The 20780-nt window shown below is 36.1% G+C and overlaps 1 protein-coding gene across 1 annotated transcript in view; it reads right to left on the reverse strand.

The window, feature by feature from the left end:
- The window catches only part of TBC1D15 (TBC1 domain family member 15), a 69845-nt gene that overhangs the window by 1196 nt on the left and 47869 nt on the right, over positions 1–20780 (reverse strand). The window contains exons 11-16 of the mRNA XM_060111782.1: positions 14461–14577; positions 8656–8756; positions 4250–4349; positions 3404–3501; positions 1287–1403; positions 687–773 (exon numbers count right to left, since the gene is read on the reverse strand). Of these exons, the coding sequence (XP_059967765.1) occupies positions 687–773; positions 1287–1403; positions 3404–3501; positions 4250–4349; positions 8656–8756; positions 14461–14577 (620 nt within the window). The remainder of the gene's footprint in view (positions 1–686; positions 774–1286; positions 1404–3403; positions 3502–4249; positions 4350–8655; positions 8757–14460; positions 14578–20780) is intronic.

The following is a 20780-nucleotide window of genomic DNA, read 5'->3' on the forward strand; positions in this document are numbered from 1 at the left end:
CAAAAGTCTAGGGCTTCCCTGGTGGCGCAGTGGTTGAGAGTCCGCCTGCCGATGCACGGGACACGGGTTCGTGCCCCGGTCCGGGAAGACCCCACATGCCGCCGAGCGGCTAGGCCCGTGAGCCATGGCCACTGAGCCTGCGCGTCCGGAGCCTGTGCTCCGCAACGGGAGAGGCCACAACAGTGAGAGGACCGCGGAATGCAAAAAAAAAAAAAAAGTCTAATACTCTGGTTTAAATTCAGAACATAACACATCAACTTTGTCTTGTTTTTAGAAATTTTTAAGAGTTTGACTGATACAAATGTAATGACATAGACCAAATATTCTTCATTTAATTATTTCTGATTAGCATCTGTCTTTACTTAAAGATACTACATATTTAATATGAGGTCCTATTCTGTGTTCTTTGATTAGGTAATTTATCAATGCTTCTGCAGCTTCTTTATTGTTTTCATTACTTTTGTCATTTTGCCTTATTATTATATGTTTCCTATCTAGCATATTAACCAATTGTTTTCAATTAAGTGCTGTAAATTTATAATGGTAAACAAATGCTAGCCAATGCCTTGTGTCTGCCTTCAACTTGCTGCCAATTTTACTTCTGAAAGGAAAAATTCTTTCTTGACCTCAATCCACCAAAAACATACGAACAAAAAAATCTTGCAATTACTTAAAACACTGTATACCTTGCATTTTACCATCTGTAGAGAAATTGCTTCTGCCTTGCATAGCACATCTTCCACATCAATTTTCATGGACAATTCATTGATATGCTAAAATAAATCAATAAAATAAAATAACTGAAACACTATTATATTCCACTATACAACTTATTACCAGTTATATTACACTGTAGATAAAATCCTTAAAATAAAAACACCCTCATAATACAAGTAAACAGAAAATTTAATGTAGCTTTCATTAGATCATTTCAAGTTTTAAAGCTAAAGAACAGTTAATAAGCTTACAGAACATTAAATCCAGCAGTTGTCCCAAGTCTACTATCTCAAGTTATAAGCAAAAGAATTATTTTTTTAGAAAATTAAACTATATAAAAGAGCACTTGTTGAATTTCCTTTTCTTGCTAATTAGCTAGGAAAAATAACTGGCAATATGTACTGGCTGAACTGTCATTCTCAGAGAGTCAGTCCTAGTACTGACTGTCTTTGATAAAATTTAAGTTACTTGAGGGATTCAATAATGCTCCAAGGAAATGTATATATATCAATACCACCAAAAAGAGAAAAGAGCCAAAATATTAAAATTTAAGCTAAAGTAATAACTACCTTAAGTATTTCATTAAAGCCATAATGCTTTTCCATTATTTGCTGCTTTTCTGATTCCAGAATAGCACAACAGAGAAGAAGATGGAAATTTTTACATGGTAGTTCAGTCCACATTACCTATAAAAAATAGAACACCTATTTAGTAAACTCTATCAATTCTAAAATATTTTCCTTACAGATACAATGCCGAACTCTGAATGACTTCTGTGCAAAGCACGAGTTGCCTAGATGGGGTAGTCTACTCTTTTTCTAGTTAAGAAATGAGGTGTGGGGAAGGAAAGTCTTACTTTTACCTACGAAGTAACTATTATATTAATAGTTAATATAATATTAACTATTATATGAATATGATGAGTTCCAAATGTGGCTCTTTAGGTAACTACAGTAACACTGAGCAAAACCAGTATGATAAATGGTATTAACTAAGGAGCCACAGTCATGAGGTTAAACTGTAAGGGTCAGAGGCATTTTCAGTATTTTTCTGAACCTTCAGTTTTTCACTTTTAAATCATCTTCAGTCTCGGTGGAGGGAGGGGAAGGGTACAGGGGAGCTAAATCATGGGAATAAAGATTCAGTTATACACTGCATGAAATTAAAAACACCCAGAGGTAGCTCTACATTCTAAACATCATATTATATAACTCAGAATATCCCTGACAAAAACTGAATTGACCACCCAAAATTTATACCCAAATGTATAAAACATCTGATCAATAGCTGCACTTCTTCCTAAGTATAGCCAATGCCCTAAAACTTAAGTTCTTAATTTCCCCCTGGTTAATGTACCTAATATCTTTTTTAGTAAGATCAAAAGAGCCATGTAAACACTACTATTAAAGCATACCTTTAATGTTTTTACGCTTTTACCAGAAGTAAATTAAGTAGAATAGGTTTCAGACTAAATCCAATTCTTGAAGTTTAATTACAATGCAATTAACCTCAAAAGTTTCATTAAAAGTTTCAATTTATTTGGTAAACACAGACTAAGGAGTTATTACAGCTATGTTGGTAATTTTTTTTAAAAGTTGAGATAACAATTTAATAAAATTGATTAACTTTAAAATATGATTCTAGGTCAAGAACATGTGAGTTTTCCTTCTAATTTCAAACAAAGAAAGTGATCCTCCATAAAGCGGTGATCCTTCAATCGGTGCATCACCTTTTCTAATGGCAGCACAGTCACCAGAAGTACAGGAATCAATTTCCAGGTGCAAAAGCCTCAGGGTGTCCACTGTATACAAGCCTATTTATTATCCAAACAGATTATTTCCCCCATTCTTTCCTTGGGAATATTTCTGCCATCTTTACTTTTATAAAGATAAGGCATCAAGCAGTCATTATGCCAATATTCTATTTCAAAAGCACATCCATCTGTTAACTTAACAATTAACAGATGTATAAGAAGAAAATAATAATTTCCTGCTTTTCATCAAGAGTTGCCCTGGGTGCAAGAGGGAATAAAAGGATATAAACCAAAAACATGATCATGAATATCCTCTAGAGAGGGGAAGAGGGAAATGGGGCTTGGGGTGGTGATTAAAGATATGAGCTATATCTTTAAATATTTTTTGTCTTGGAAAGAAAGAGAAGAAACAAGAAGTAAATACAGCAAAATATTTACATACGTTAAATGTGGATAGTGGGATATTTGTTATATTATTCTCAGTATTCTGCTCTAACTTAAATTTCTTTAAAAAAGCAAAACACAAGTCAGTTCCCTCCCAATATTTCAGACTACAAATAAAGTACTATCTCAATTGACTGGCCTGCCAAAACTTCCTTAGCTCTATTCAAATCTACACCCAAATGTGGCAGAGCCTCACATAAAGTCAAGCCTTCCAAGGAAAGAACACAGGCACAAGTGGTCCAGAGAACTGGTTCTGGGAAACCCACTGGCACCCAATCGCACAAGGATTTGATTTACAGAAAAAAGCTCCAAAGACCACACATTCAGTTCAAGATGGTTAATTTTTAAGGAGAGACCACAAACCATTAGAATTTTCAGAATGTAACCGCTTTAGAAATTTCAGTCAAGATATTATAATCCATTTACACTCTACAGATACAAAATGTTTCCATAAAAAATATTAATTTTTACAATAATTTAAGAACTTACCTCCCATAATCGAAGAATATCTAGAAAACTAAATTCCCTTTTAAATCTGATTAAAAGCCATCTGAAGCAAAAATAAAGGTATCCAGAGTCCTGGGATTCTACACAGAAAAAAATATATATATGGCTTACTCTTATGCTAATTATCTCAGAATACAGTGACCTATTTCAAACTCAAATTTTTCTATTCATCTTAGGCTACTAAAAGTCCTATAAATTTAATTGCTTTCTACTAATTCAAGGAAACAATTTAAATTTGCAGGCTAACTTCTTTAAAAGAAAACCACCAAATAACAACAAATACAGTTGACCCTCCATATCTGCATGTCTGCATCCGTGGATTCAACCAATCATGAATGGAAAATTTTTTGAAAAAAAAAAAATTTCCAGAAAGTTCCAAAAAGCAAAACTTGAATTTGCCTTGCCAACTATTTACATAGTCTTTACATTGTATTTACAACTATTCACACAGCAGTTATATTGCGTTAGGTACAATAAATAATCTAGAGATGATCTAAAGTCTACAGGAGGATGTGCATAGGTTATATGCAAATACTGCACCATTTTATGTAAGGGACTTGAGTATCCTCAGGTTTTGGTATAGGGGTGGTGGGTGGGTCCTGGAACCAATCCCCCACAAATAATGAGGGACAACTATAATTCACTTTATAAACAAACTGTTTTAAGGCAAAATTATACAAGGACAGTTTGGTCCCACACTTTTATTCCTCAGAGGAACCCAGGCAACATTGGTAGAGTATATACATCTTTAAAAGAGCTCTTTACATTTTTTCTCTGTTAGTATTACCTTACAATTTGCTGGGTATAGATTTGTTTCATTAAACTTACCTAAGTAACTGCAAAATCCACTGTCCAACAATCGAAGTAAGGTACTTAGCTGAATTAGCTGGGTCTTCATGCCTTGCATTTGTTCTTCAAAATTTTGATGCTTTAAAAAAATAAATGTTATCACATAAGTTATATTTAATAAATATTTTACAGTACATAATCACTGATAACTATGCCATGAATATAATGACAAATGCTGGATTTATACCACACTGGTTATATTTTAAAATCACAACTAATTAAAATGCTAAAGCAACATTAAAAAGGAAGAAAGAGAATCTCTGGTCTCAAACTAAGAATTACTTTTTCCCTCTATTCATTTTTTTTTTAGATAAAGAATAATGCAGAAACAGCAGGGGCAGACTGACTGATATATCAATACTTATTTCTTACGTCAAATAAGAGACCTGGTGAATGGAACACACATTGGAAAATAGACTTTTATCAAATCACTTCACTGTTAAATATTTTTTTCAAATTAACATATGAAATAAAATTAATTTTAGCTTTAACATATCATGTTAAAGAATTAGCTAATTATTTCTTAGATTTGATGACATTAGGGAATCTATGAAGTCAAAACCATTTTCATAACAACACTAAAACAATCTATGCATTTTGCCCTTTAAATTCCCCCATAAATGTAAAGGCTATATGATGTGTGATACTGCAACAGACTGTATACAGGAGCGGATATGCAAGTCAGCTGTGTTCTATTAAACTAAACTACTAAACTAAACATTAAAGAAAATGGAAAATAATCCCTCTTCTCACTAAACTGTTTTGGAAAAGTTACTTTTCATTTTTAAAAAATGTATGTATACCAAGGTGTGGCAGGTTTACTGTCATTTTTAAATGAATGAATAAATAAATATTTATAAATTTCCTAGCATTAATTTTTCATATGACAAACATCAATAGATATAACCCACATAAACAAAAGCTCTTGGAATCCTCAATAATATTTAAGAGTGTGAAGGGGTCCTGAGATCATATGGTTTGAGAACTACTGTGGTTACATGTTTTAAATAATCTTTGAAGTTTAATAGATTCCCTACCAACACTTCAGTCAAGGTTTGGGGATGGGGAGTGCACCAAAATAAAGGCTTCTTAGATGATTCTGATCCCTTTAACCCTAGTGTTCTAACCCCTTTATGGTGAACTACTGCCCTAACCTTTGTGAAAAGCCTAAGAACAACACCCCCTCCCTCACACTTCTTTTTTTGTTTCTGAGACAATAATAGTGCTTTATTAGAAGTATCCATCTGATTAGAAACCATTCATTCCTGGTAAAAAAATTTTGAAAATTAAGGGCTACTGATTCTCAATAAAATGGCTTCTCTTCAGTGATTTAAATAGTTTAATTAGTGAATGAAATAGTTTAACAGACTAACGCAAGCCTTTGGAATATAGTTTCTTCACATTTCCCACATGGAACTGTAAGGGAAAGGCAGAATTAACTCTCTGATTAACAGCATAATTTTTGTTGTGACATGACCAAAAGCTAAAATTGGTTTGGAAGTACCAACGTGGCATAGCCACTGCTACCCACTCTGCTATAAAAAGCAGCACTCCCAAAATGACAGAAGCTGACTTCAGAAAAGTAGCTACTCCTGGAGAAAGGGAAATGAGGTCAACAGTGGATATACAAAGGGCATCAAGTGTAACTGTAAATAAATATGTGTGTGCATACATATACACAGGTATGCACATATGCATGTATACATATATGTACATGTACATTTATACAGGTGTGTCTGTGTGTATATATATGGATGCGGGTGAGAAGGAAGGGTGAGACAAAACTATATGGCAAAATGAATGGTGGCTATAAGAAAGCTCGTCAGAGCATTTTGCAAATATTTCTATATTTCGAAAACAAAGTCTATGCCTAGACCTACATTAGATGTGAGTAAATATCAACAAAAGTAAATCTACAGACACTGAATTCAGCCTCACTAGTTAAAACTTATGTTAAATAAATCCATAAAACAAAAAGGAGTCAAACAGCAGCATAGATTCAAGGACACCAAAACAATAGCAATGCAGTGAAAAATAATTGTGCGGATTATTTTGATTGTAACTTATTGCCCTTTCATTCAAATATTATGAAGCAAAAGATGTTAGTAGACAATATATTAAGAGATCTTTTTAGAATAAAGACTAGAAAAATCCCCAGACCATTCTCAATGGAAAAGGCAAACAGAGAACATTTACTGTGAACGAGACAGAAAAAAGAACTTGAACCTTCATACACAAAAATGACAAATAGACTGTGAAGTGGTACACTGCAGATGTTCAGAAAGTAGTCTTTACATCTGACACCTAAATACATGCACATGTATGCATGTATGTATGTATTTGGCACCACAAGCCAATATATTTGAACATGCCAATATTAGCTCAGTTTTATGAAAACTATTACTGTAAAACACTAAATGCCATATGTTTGTGCTAATTCTTGGAACACCTACTGTAAGTAGAGGTCTAAACTAAGCACTGGGGAAATATTCATGTGTTTATTCTACAAAAATCTGTTGAACAAAAACCTCATGGCAGGCATTAAGAAAATTCTGGAAGCATATCAGAGAATAGTTAAACAAAGACATGACCCCTTTATCAAGGTGCATACTAGCTCTAGTGAAAAGAGGATAAACAACAAAAACACAAGGAAAGCAGACGGGGCCTCCCTGGTGGCGCAAGTGGTTGAGAGTCCGCCTGCCGATGCAGGGGATACGGGTTCGTGCCCCGGTCTGGGAGGATCCCATATGCCGCGGAGCGGCTGGGCCCGTGAGCCATGGCCGCTGAGCCTGCGCGTCCCGAGCCTGCGCGTCCGGAGCCTGTGCTCCGCAACGGGGGAGGCCACAACAGTGAGAGGCCCGCATACCGCAAAAAAAAAAAAAAAAAAAAAAAAAGGAAAGCAGACAACAGTTTGTACACAATTAGTTATCAGTTGTACAGACCTTTATAACAAATGCCTCAGGTTTCTAGAGCACCTGGGAGTAAATGGAACTAAGAAGGCAGGTAAAATCAATCAATCAAAAAGGTAAGGAATGCAAACTATGGTATTACCATATTACTGCAATTAAAAATCTTTCCAAATAATCCAAAAACGTTAATTCATGGTATCTTATCAAGTATGGAAAAGAACTAGGAGAAGTGAGGATGAGTTGGAACCATGGATAAGAGACTTGAGGAAACAGATAAAATTGGGACAAATTACAAGGGGAAATAAAAAATAGGCAAGCAAGAGAGGAAGAATAGAAGTAATCAAAAAATAGAAGTAATCAAAAAATTTCACATCTGTATCACAGACTCTCCACTACAGGGAAACATTTTATATGACTACATATTCAAATCTTTATTCCCTTGCAAGCAAGCCATTTCAATATCCAACCATCAAGGCCCAGCATCAAGTATACTTATTTTATTTTGAAACAGTGCAGTGACCTATGTAGTCAGGTCTTTGGATTTCATATGCTTTTATATGCTCTTAGCCCCTTTGCTTTTTTTTTCCCCTTTCTAATAGATTACTTGAGAAGACTGTTCTATTTTCCTGTTAATACTGTACTATTGTCCTAGAACTCTGTCTCCAAGATATATCAATGATAATAGATAAAATGTTCCTTATAATAATATGTATATATAGACACAGTTCAACTCTAATAATCGCATGCTTAGGAAAAAGCTAAGAAGCTGTCAACATTACAAATAGTTCAAACACATCTGGAGAAAAATCAGCCACTATAATGACAAAATACAAAATGTTCACAAAAAGTAAGGATATTACTTGGCACGACTAAGCTTTATCTCTGAAACAGATGATATGAAAGTTCAACTACTTCACAAGAACTGAAATCATCTATTTCATCAATATTCTATAATGACTCATGGTTCTCCTGCAGATCATAAGAATTTACCAATATTAAATCCTGATTATTCCTGTTCTATAGGCACTTACTATCTACTTTTTGTATTAAAAACAATACCAGGGCCTCCCTGGTGGCGCAAGTGGTTGAGAGTCCGCCTGCCGATGCAGGGGATACGGGTTCGTGCCCCGGTCTGGGAGGATCCCATATGCCGCGGAGCGGCTGGGCCCGTGAGCCATGGCCGCTGAGCCTGCGCGTCCGGAGCCTGCGCGTCCGGAGCCTGTGCTCCGCAACGGGGGAGGCCACAACAGTGAGAGGCCCGCATACCGCAAAAAAAAAAAAAAAAAAAAAAAAAAAACAATACCAGCGTTTCCAAGCCTCTTGAAAAGGCTATTTAAAAAAGAAACAAACGAACAAACAACATAGAGCAGTTTTTTTTAAGTTCTACCATAATTGGCTAAATATAAACATCAATCTTATATAATAAGATTATTATACAACTAAAATTTTCAGAATTAGTTTGGAATGGAACCTTACCATTTGGTCCATGTAGGAGGCAAAGCACCAAAAGGCATCTACTTCATTTTCCATCACATATAAAAGAGGGGAAAGTAAGTCACTCATTCCTTGCACATATCCTAAGAAGAACAGAAAAAACTAATCATATCTCTAAAAACCTAAGTTTTATGTATCCATTTGTGCATATCACCACCATTTCACTTAAAACTGCATCTTTTTTCTTGGTTTCAGAAACTGGTCGATACTGATGTTTGTAAACAATGAGGAGGAAATCTATCAATCAGGTGAGAAAGGTGAGTTGTTTTGTACTGAGATGTCAACAGATACATAACTGCTAGTATGTGTCTTAGTGTAGATATCATTATCAAGAGAGGGTAATATTATTAAAAAATAATGTGCAAAAGCATTATGATAAAGAAGAGGGGTGAAGGGAAACCCAGAGGAATATCAAATTTAATAATTAAAAAAAAAAAGTCAAAGGGAAGAAAGTTGCAAGGCCAGAGTAGTCAACCACCACCAAACTACGATGAATAAGCCCAGTAAAATAAGAACTAAAAAGGGTCCAACTGCTTTAGCAACCAGACATTGGTAATTTACCCAAAAGGAATCACAATAAAATTACCTCTTTTAAGTGGTTGTATTTATGTTCTCTCTTTTTTTTTTCCTTTTGCTGTTACTCTAGACCCAACCAATGCTAGCAAATGGGCTTATTTAATCCAATCAATATTTTGTACCTAAAACTACCATCTTAACCACCTTTCTCTTGTGCTCTTATAATTTCTCATCATGACACTAATTTGCAGCCCTAGATTAAAAGAAAAATTGGAAAGTTAAAGAATCAGGCCCCTCACTTAAAAAACAAACAAAAAATCTTAGTTTTGCTTTTCACCTGACCATGTCAAACATCTTATTTTTTAGTTCCATCTTATAAAATCCTCAATTTTCTTAATTGTTTTACAATTAGGTTTCAGACTTAAGATACAGATTCTTGAATCAACAAAAGGACAAGAGCTCTGACTAAGCCTTTTCACATACGTATCATTCAACTTTGGTAACTTCTGTACATTCATTAAAGTTACATAGAGATTTTTTTCCCCAGTGATAGTTTGGGAAGTCTGTGGAAAACATACAGTCTTTTATTTGCAGAACCAACACTTACATTCTTATCATTCACCAATATCTGTGTGCAATGAAGCCATTTAAAACAGTATACATTTTTAAAAGGGAGGGGATATTTCTGCCTGCAGTTATACACAATTTTACATCACTCTTCCTATTCTGGAAGACAACTTTAAAAATGACCCCAAGAAGCATGTAAGCCAAAGTCTCTTGAGAAAACTCAGATTAAAAGTATAACAGAAAGAGACAGTTCACTTCAGGATCTCCTTACACATAAAAGTTTAGCTCTATCTGCTCTTAGCCTCTACCCTGTTGAAATGGAGCAGGATCCTACGGTCCTTGCCACCCACATCCTCAACCTGCCTTTTGTCTGTGGAAAAACTTTAGCCAAAGAATAAGTTTAATCAGAGAAGTGAGAAAATGCAGAAACCAAGGAAAACAGTCAAAGGAGACCAAATAATAATAGTTTAGTCATTAAGCACAGTCAAGGACCTTTAGTTCCTTCTTAAGGGCTGTAGATAATATTCTGAGCCATATCCTGTGAGCTGTCTTAAAGATACTAAAACCCCCAGCAGGTGGAAGAAGTTAACTACATGATGATCAGGCTGCAGCCATGAGCTGCCACAATTCCGAGAACTGGCCTCAAAGAAATGGAAACAAACCGACCCTAGAACTGAAGATTAACTGTACCTAAAATGATCAAGATGATGCTGGTCAGACCACTGATGACCAATTTCAAGACAGTCAGAGCTGACTGTGCTGTTTCTGCACGTAGCCCCTCCCTCCGTCTATAACAGCTCTTGCCCACTGACTGTCAGTGGTGGGAGTCGGCCTCTGGACAGATGTCAGCCCTTACTACCCAAGCCCCGACCCCCACACTGACAGCATCCAAAGCAAAACAAACTTTCCCTTCCGCCAACCTGGCCTCTTTAGTGGCTTCTGAGCGATGAGCAGCCGGACCCCACTTTCAGTTATACTATCATCTACTGCTACGCCCAATCCCTCCCAACCTCACTGTGTCTACACTACACCCTGCGGAAAAGTATGTCTCTACGCACGTTAGCACACACACACAAAAACTTAGGTTCCCATGGCAGGTATCCAATTATTACAGTACCAAACAATGGAGTTACCAAGACATTTAGAGAAAAGTGCTAGAAAAAATGGCATATGACATGATATCTAAATGTAAGCATTTATACAAATTTATTGCAGATGTTTTTAAAATAGTACATACGACATGATTAACTCTGTGTCAACTTGAGTGGGCCACAGGATGCCCAGATGTCTGGTTAAACATTATTTCTGGGAGTAGCTGTGAAGGTGTTTCTAGAAGAGATTAGCATTTGAATTGGTGAACTGGTTAAAGAAGATGGCCCTCAGCAATGTGAGTAGGCGTCACCCAATCCACTGAGGACCTGAATAGAATAAAAAGATGGAGGAAGACTGAATTTGCTCTCTGCTTGGTTGGTTGAGCTGAGACAGCGCTTTGCCCTCAATGCTCCTGGTTCTCATGCCTTCAGACTCAGGATTAGCACCTACACCACTGGCTCTCCTGCTCTCAGGTCTTTAAACTACACCACCAGCTTTCTTGAGTCTCCACCTTATAGATGGCAGACTGTGGGACTTTTCAGTCTCCATAATCACATAAGCCAGTATCTTATAAGAAATCTTTCTTTTTCTTTACTTCTTTCCCTGACTAATACAACACTTTTAAGAAAGAATAAGTAGGTTAGAAGGAAGACTAGATTGTTATCATCAGAACTTTCCTACATGGCAATGACACAGTGAAAGCAATAACAAATATAAAGGCTAAACCAATTAAAGCATGAAGGAAATTTATGTGAATTCAACAAAGTGGAAAAGAGTACCACTTTCCTGGGTCTGACCACATATAGTCTGTAACAGAAATATTTCAAAGCATGCTGTTCGAAAGATTTACAAAGCACCTTTCCTCTGGGGGGGAAAAAGTGCTTTATTATAAAGTTATAATGAATAAAAATTTCTAAGAAGCTAATTTAATCCTTTAAGTCTTCAGCTTTCATACGGGATCACTACCATAAAATTTTAATTAAAGCAAGCAGTCAAATTAATCTTCATATTCTTGTTGCTTTTAATCTATTTTATTTTATACATGATAAAATTCTTTGGGGTATGTCATGAGTTGTGGGTGTGGAATTAATGTACAAATTCCTTTTAATTAAAGAAAGATTAAAGCTGTTTAAATTAGCATTCAGTGATGCTCAGATTCTGCACTAGTGCTGACTGATGTACATCTTAATCAGCACTACTACAATTTCTGAGGTAGTTCCCCAAAATTATTTTCATAGCAAAGTTGTTTCAGTGTGGAGGTGTGAGAAATGAACTCCTTACCATCCTAGTGTACACATTCTTAAAGAGAAAAGAAAAATTTCATCTATATACAGGTCAACATTCCAGGTTAACTGAAGCTTATTCAGTTATTAGAGGATCAATTTAATTTTTTAAATCTTAAGAGGTGGAAATCATTTTTTTTTAACTAGGCACTCTCCTGCCTTCTTACATACCGTATTTTGAGTATAATTTAACCTTTTACTGCTTATTCAGGATCAGATTATGAACATACACTGTAAAAAAAAAAAAAAGATACCTCCCATAGAAACAACTTAGATATGTCTGCATGTCTGCACTAACTAAAAATTACTCTTCCTTGAGTTCTTCTGTCTGCTTTTGTTAATTTTTATCTTCTTCCTCACTATTAATGAAACTATATTCAACACAAATACACCTACACCTCATCTATGGGCTAAGAAGCCAAACAACTCAACAGGAAAGAATCAACTATAAGAGTAAATTTACAGCCCGGATTACTCTGCTATGAGTAAAAAGCAAGAAATTTGGTCCAGTGCTTTATGAAAACTACCCTGGCTTCTCCCAAGGCTAGAGTTCTTAATAAAATCCCTGGGTATGTTTCAAATAACTTAAAGTATTTGACTGGAAAGAATGTGGGGTTAATATAGACAAACGGAAACAGCAATTTATCCAAATAGCTGGTCTGGGACTCAGTTCCTGAAAAAACTGAGCATTCAGGAACTCCTTCTGAAAATATGCATTAATTCCTATCTCAAAATTACCAACTGAGAGTACAGGGAAATGCCTCTTATTCCCTAGGACGACAGCCCTATTCCCCACAGTGGTTAAAAGAAACGAAAATGGCAATGGGTCAGGGTGCTGAATGTGTAGAGGTAAGAATGCCAGGCTGCAATAAAGACCTGGGTCTCTACCCCCAGTCCAATATTTACTACTTGTACAACCCTGAGTCACTGTCTAAATCAATATAACCTTACTTATAAAGTAGGGATTATTTTCCCACTTCTTCAAAAGGCTTCTAAGAGAATCAAAATTGAAATCAAAATTGAGTAATAACAGCACTCTGTAACATGAGAAGCACTCAACTAATATTTTCAACAATCCACTTGGAGGCTCACTATACATGTGATAGACAGGACTGGCTACATTTCACATTTTAAGAGAAATCTGTGATATTCAACTACTGTCACCAGAGGCTGATGCCTCAAGATCCACAACAGTGTTTACATCTTCCCCTAACTTACGTATAAGAATACAAAAGGAATTCACATAGATACAAACAGTGAAGAAAATGTACCCATAATTCAAGTTTCATTTGGATTTAATATGACAAATACCCAATTACCTGCCCCAAAAGATGTATCAAGCGCTATTAAGGTAATCTGGAAAACATCTACTTTCACTATCCTCTACTTGGGAGTCACTAACATCAGTAGGTAACGCAAACTTTTCCATTCTTTATACTTATTTAAAGGTTGATGCTTAGGGACTTTATTGGTCCTTTAAAGAAACAGCTCAAGTTCTCTTGTCCCTTAAAATATTGGTTCCTTAGGCTTTCTATCCCTTAGCATCACTTCCCCACACAATCCCCCACTCCCACCACCAAGCCCAGTCTTTCCAACCTATTCTTGGTAGAAAACAGACTAACCAAGAAAAGAGAGCAAAGCTCCACACGCCCTAGATAATTATCTACACCATTTGTCTATAATATCAAATCAGCATTTTTCTTCACAAAGGATAAAGCCTATCAGAAAAAAGGTTCCCAAACTTTCTCAATTCACAGTACCCTTAGAGCCTCAGGAATTGTTTTCCAAGGCATCCCTAGGCTCAAAAGTATTACTAACAATTTCCATTTATTAAACAGATCCAAACAACTTAATTAATATTTATATCCTCTTTAACTTAGCACCTGTTGGGCACTACACTACTCAAACCTTGGAATCCAATTGGATACCACCATCCTCATCTATTTTCACACAGTACTTGCTTATCATAGCAAGGCCAAAAACTCTGCTTTGTAAAGATGTAACTTCATCAGAAGGAGTCTGGTGATCTAATGATGAAACCCTGAACTACTCCAGCTAGTAGTTAGAGCAGTGTCCTACAGATGTCACTATATTTCCCTCAAATATTTAAAATATCCCACACTGTCCCCATGAGTTTGCTGCAGCAACCCAGTGCTCCTTGGTGCACAATTTGGGAACCACAGCCTTTTAAGTTTCCAGTCCCCTGTGGAACACCCCTATAAAAACTAGGCCACAGAACTATTTACATGTGCCTAACAGGTTAATAAATTTAAATTCTAAAATAAACATACATAATATCTGTAAATTAGGATGTTAGAGGAGAACTTACCTAAATCAAAATCATACATACAGTAGGTCATCAAAATGTCATGAAGCAAAATCAACCCTGGATTATCTTGGCCTTCATAAAACTTGTTTGTTCGATCTGTTCTGTTAACATCTTTTTCTGAGGAAGAAAATCATCACATATTTGAAAACCTTTAGAATAACAGATTTTTATAAAGCTCACATCTTACAAGTACAGAGTTATTCTTCTTGTTATTAATCTTACTCTCCTGCCAAGCTTTTAAAATGAAAAAAAATTCATCAAATTCCATTTCAGATATGCAATAAAGTACCATTTTGGAATTTTTTTCCAAAGTCAGTCAACCTCCTCTTGGGTATATTTTTAAATATTTTTCAATTTTTATCTAAACATAGAAATCTTTTAATTGAATAGCAGGAAATACATTCAATTAATTAAAACCAACACCAAGTAATAGTTCACATTAGTTAGCAATAAAAATGCCAGTCATGCGCTTCCCTGGTGGCCCAGTGGTTAAGAATCTACCTGCCAGTGCAGGAGACATGGGTTTGAGCCCTGGTCCAGGAAGATCCCACATGCTGCAGAGCAACTAAGCCCGTGCGCCACAACTATTGAGCCTGCACTCTAGAGCCCGCGAGCCACAACTACTGAAGCCTGAGTGCCTAGAGCCTGTGCTCTGCAACAACAGAAGCCACCATAATGAGAAGCCCGCGCACTGCAACAAAGAGTAGCCCCTGCTCACTGCAACTAGAGAAAGCCTGTACAGCAATGAAGACCCAAAGCAGCCAAAAATAAATAAATAAAATAAATTTATTTATATATAAAAAAATGCCAGTCATGAATACATGTGATTGGCAGTATTATTTGAAAACAGTAATGAAAAAAGTTACTATGCAATCAAGTGTAATCAAAGAGATTTGTTTCATTCATAATTGTTTCATTCATTATGAGAAGTACTGTCGACTTCTTTGTCATGTTCCATAATCATCTTCAGGACAAATTACTTCTTCATTCTCATATAGACATTATTCAGTTTACATATAAAATAAATAAATAAATAGTTTACATATAAAATAAGCAATCTATTTTAAGTTTGAAAAAAAAAGAAAATCCACATTTTTCTGGAAATGATTTTAAGACATTAAAAACAGTTTTAGAAACATCACCAGGAGTGTATCTCAAGTTATACTGACAATTCAATTAACAAACACTGATACCTGCTAGATGCATCTTGTGAAAGACTTTACAACTAAAAAGGCATTCCCCAAACTTCAATCCCTCAGTAAATTATGAAAAAATAATTTAAAGAAATTTAGAGTGATTAATTTACTCTATAATCAATTTTGTTTAAAAGTTATAACTGTCCTCTCCCCCCATTAAACTGAATAATCTGAAAACATTCTTAATAATTGTTGTGAAGAGATGAGGAGGTATTTTACAACAAAGCAAAATCTAACATGACATGAGTTTAGATTCTATAAGAGCATTTTAAAAATCAGCAGGATATTCTAGCTTTTTGTTAAGCTACCTTAAAATAGCTTAATAAATATAAATATAGCATATATCTATAGAACTGTGAATATATTTTTCAAACAAGGAAAAGCAATACCAAAAAAATCATGCTATAAATGTCAAATTTTATTTAATAACACCAAAATGTTTCATTCTCATATCATAGCTGATAGAGGTACATGATAAGTTATTTTTTATTAACTCAAGCACAATTTACATAGTCATAATGCCAACATAGAATATCTGCCTTAATAGGTGTTTTAAACACAGTAAAAAGTTATTTGTGCCCTCATGAACTATCTGTCTCTCTTTCCTCTTGTATAGTTATTTAGTACTGACATGCCAGGCAGAAAACAAAAAGGTATCAACAATGATATAAAGGGACTTCCCTGGTGGTGCAGTGGTTAAGAATCCGCCTGCCAATGCAGGGGACAAGGGTTCGATCCCTAGTCCAGGAAGATCCCACATGCTGTGGAGCAACTAAGCCCGTGTGCCACAACTACTGAGCCTGTGCTCTAGAACCAGGGAGACACGACTACTGAAGCCCATGCGCCTAGAGCCCGTGCTCCGCAACAAGAGAAGCCACAGCACTGAGAAGCCCGTGCACCGCAATGAAGAGTAGACCCCGCTCGCCGCAACCAGAGAAAGCCCGCACACAGCAACAAAGACCCAACGCAGCCAAAAATAAATTTAAAAAAAATCTTAATAAGAGAAGTAATATTTCTAGAAACTATTCCTAGAAAGAAAATGAGCACTGAAATTTTTTAAAGGTCTTTATTAAGTCCAACTCTCTATCCAACTTGACGTAGCTAAAAAAGACTGAAGAAAAGCACAACCATGCTCACTGATACATTTTATATTCACTATCACTAGCCTCAAGCGGATCCTTAATGCTGCCTGGCAATCATGCTCTATTTCCCTCAGCATTCCCTCTCTCTTTTCATATAGCTGTTTTACATCTTCTCCTCTCTCCTCAAGCCTCCAACATGTTATCTTCTCCCACACCTTAGCTCTGAGCATCTTGCTTCCTATTTCTGAGAAAACAGAAGTTATCCGAAGAGAACTTCCACAGATGCCCACTATTTTAACCACGTAACTGCACTTGTACCCAAAGTCTCCCTTCTCTCCTATCATTATACATGAGCTTCCATGATTGTGGCTACAATCAAATACCTCCTCTTGTGCATGAAATCCATGTCCTATTGGCTACTCAAGGACACTGCTCTAGTTAATTCTTGCCTCCTTTTCTAGTTTCACAAGTTTTTCCTCCTACCGGACCATTACCACCCAGCATTCAACCATACCGTTGTTTCTCTCATCATCATAAAAAACTTTCTTAACCTCACTTTTCCCTCTAACTGCTGCCCCATTTTCTCCCCAACTGTTCACAGCAAAACTTCTTGAAAGAGCTGTATACATTGTTTCCATGTCCTCTACTCCCATTCCCTCTTGAACTCACTCTAGTCAGGCTGTCACATCCACCACTCCACCAAAACTCCTTTTTAATCAAAATCTTCAGTGATCTCCTTATTACTCTGTTCAACAGTCAATCCGAGTTTTCATTTTACTTGACATCCCAGTCACTCCTTCTTGAAATACTTTCTTCACTTGACTTCAGGACAAACTCTCATGTTTTCTCTCCTTTTTCTCTGGTTCTTTTCTCAGTCTCTTTTCCTAATTGTTCCTACTTGTAAGTTAAAGTGCCTGAGGGCTCAAGTTATCAGACCTCTTCTTTTCTAAATGCACTCGCTCCCTTGGCAATTTCATCTAGTCTCCTACCATCTATATGTTGATAACAGCTCTAAATTTCTATCCCCAGCCCTTAGCTCTCCTCTGAATTCCACCCCTATATATCCACTTCCTACTCTTAAGGACATTCAATAGGCTTTCTCAAACTTAATATGTCCAAAACTAAACTCCAAATATTCCCCTCCAAACTTGCTTCTCTCATAGTTTTCCCTGTCTTAATAAAAAACAGCAACTCTATACCTCCAGTCGCTCACCTTAAAAACTCTGTCATTCTTGAGTATTTGCTTCTCTTGTCTGACACTGATGTATCTGTTAAACCTCCAAAATACATGAAGAAACCAACACTGAGATCTCCCACCCACTCACTCCACCCCCTACCCTGACTCACTCCACTCTAGCCACACCGGTCTCCTTGCTCTTCTTCTAACATGTGGAGGTCCTAAAGCAGAAACAAGTCTAGACCATGCTGTTCCCCTCTGCCCAAAATGTCCTTCACCCAGATAGTGGTAGAGCATACACCCTCTGCTTCTTTAAGTCTCTATTCAAATTTCACTCAAGCGCTAGCCACCTGGCTCAAGCAACCATCATCTCTCATCTAAATTACAGCAATAGCCTCAAATGGTCTTTCTACTTTCACCTTGCCCCCCAGAGCTATTCTCCATATAGTAGCCAGAGTGATTTGCTAAAAACAAGTCAGATTAGGTTACTCTTCAGCTCAAAATCTTCCACTGGCTTCCCATCTCTCTCATAGTAGAAGTTCAAGTCTTTACAATACACTACAAGGCTCTATGTGATCTGTACCTATGCCTCCACTGTTTCTTCTCTGACCTCATCAGTTTCTATACTCTACCCCAACTCACTCCAGCCACACCTCCCAGCTGTACTTCAAACATGCAGAGACCCTGGAATGTAATGTAAACAAGTCTAACACGTGTTGTTCCTTTCTGCTTGGAATGCCCATCACCTAGATATCCGCATGGCTCACTCATTCCCCTTTTCAAGTTTCTACTCAAATATAACATCCTCAGTAAAAGCCTTCTCTCGTCACCCAAGTTAAACCTGCAACATCACACATTAAATTTCCTAACCATCTTCCCTGCCTTATTTTTCTTATTTAGCACGTATCACTAATATACCACAGATGTTACTTATATTGTTTACTGTCTGCTCTTCCCCACAAGAATTTTGTCTGTTTTGTTCACTGATGAATTCCCAGTGCCTAAAGGAGAGCCTCATATATAATATGCACTAAGTAAATATTTATTAAATGAATGAAAATATGATTAAAATAATCAATGTGATTTCCAAAAAGACCCCTGGTGATTCTAACATGCAGCCAAAGTTAGGAAACAGCGCTCTAAAGACTTGGATTCCTGGGCCTTCTTATCTACCTCTTTTTTCCCTAGGTGACATCATCTATTCCCATGGATGTTTATATTGATAATACCCAAATTTATATATCCTACCCAGACTACTCCAGATTATTCAACTAGCCACTTGACATTCCATTTGTATATCTCACCTTACGATATATATATATAACATCTAATTCAATTTCACTATACCTCAGGTGTCTCAGTAAGTAGCACCACCAAATGACCAATTTCTCAAGCCAAGAAATGTAGTCCCATCCCTGATTTCTCTTTCCCCTTCATAACCCACATTTAATACATCAGAAAGTCTTATCAATTTTATCACCAAAATATAACTTGAATCCATCTACTTCTCTACATCTCCACCACCACCATCTCTTGCTTTGGAGTCATTCCTACTAATTGGTCTCCCTGTTCCTACTCTTACCTTGATTCAATCCAATTTCCACAGAGCAGAAAAAATGACTTTAAAATATAATGATCTTACTTAAAATACTCCAATAGTTCCTCTTCATACTTAACAGTCAACTTCTTGGCATGATCCAAAATACACAGCTTATCTGTGTATTTTTTTTTCAATAGAGAATTTATACCAAAACAAACAAACAAAAAAACAGCAACAAAAAGCTTTTGGTAATTTTTCCTGAAGAATACTTTTGGGAAAAAATATTACAGGAAAAAAATGTTTTAAAATGAATGTATATATACTTCTATTAGTAGAAAGCACAGTATAGTTGAAAGGCCACTTAATAATCAGATCTGATTATGAAGGAGTCTACGCTATGGAACTAACTAGATAGACGACTTAAGAGAATTTACTAACCTTTTCTGAGCTTCAAGTTTATTATCTGCTAAAACTGAGAAAATTGGACTTAATTTTGTCTCAATTCAAATTATAAAATGGGCATATAAAACATCTAAATTTTTCTTCCAATCTCATGGAAACAGTGAAAATAGGACACAAGAAAGATTGAGATCAGAGTCATCACTGCTGTTGCTTGACAAAAAGGAAAGAGAGTATGGAATGTGGAAGGAAAAGGCTTAAAATACTGGATTAGTTTATCTCTAAGATCTCTTTAAGCCCAATACTTCCAAGCAGGAAGAAACAGTCCATTATCATTTTCCCTACTGAAACAGAAAATAACAGGAGGTTTCAGTTGGAAACTTCAGATAACCCCATGCCTCAAGATCCCCAACCTTTTGTCTTAACCAGAGGAAGGACATAGTTTATTCTGGTCTAATTTATTTTTCAGGAAAAAAAGTTATTTTTCTACTGAAAATTGAAATTTGTCTTTATGTCTACACAAAAGCTGCCAAATCACTCAGTTATGTTAGGATTTCTAACTATGATTTACAGAATTTTTTCTTCCATAAGATGGTGGTGATGACCGTGGTGATAAAAACACCCCTCTATCTTTATTTATAAAGCTATAGATATACAAAACCAAATACAGTATAAGAATTTTACAAATAAGTTCCACTACTGTCAAAAACTATCCTAAAATTATATGGAGGCTATGTAAAATACTTAACAGCGTTAATACTGGGTACTGCCCTTATTAACCATGTGGCTTGGACAAATCATTTATGCTCTCAATGCTTCAATTTTCTTATCTGTTTAATGGAGGTTATCAGGTAGACATACACAGCAGTAATTATGCATACCTTCAGTAACTTATGCCAACCTGGCCTTTATCGTAAGAGCCAGGC

Source organism: Mesoplodon densirostris, chromosome 11 (genome assembly GCF_025265405.1).
Source record: "Mesoplodon densirostris isolate mMesDen1 chromosome 11, mMesDen1 primary haplotype, whole genome shotgun sequence".
Lineage (NCBI taxonomy): Eukaryota > Metazoa > Chordata > Mammalia > Artiodactyla > Ziphiidae > Mesoplodon > Mesoplodon densirostris.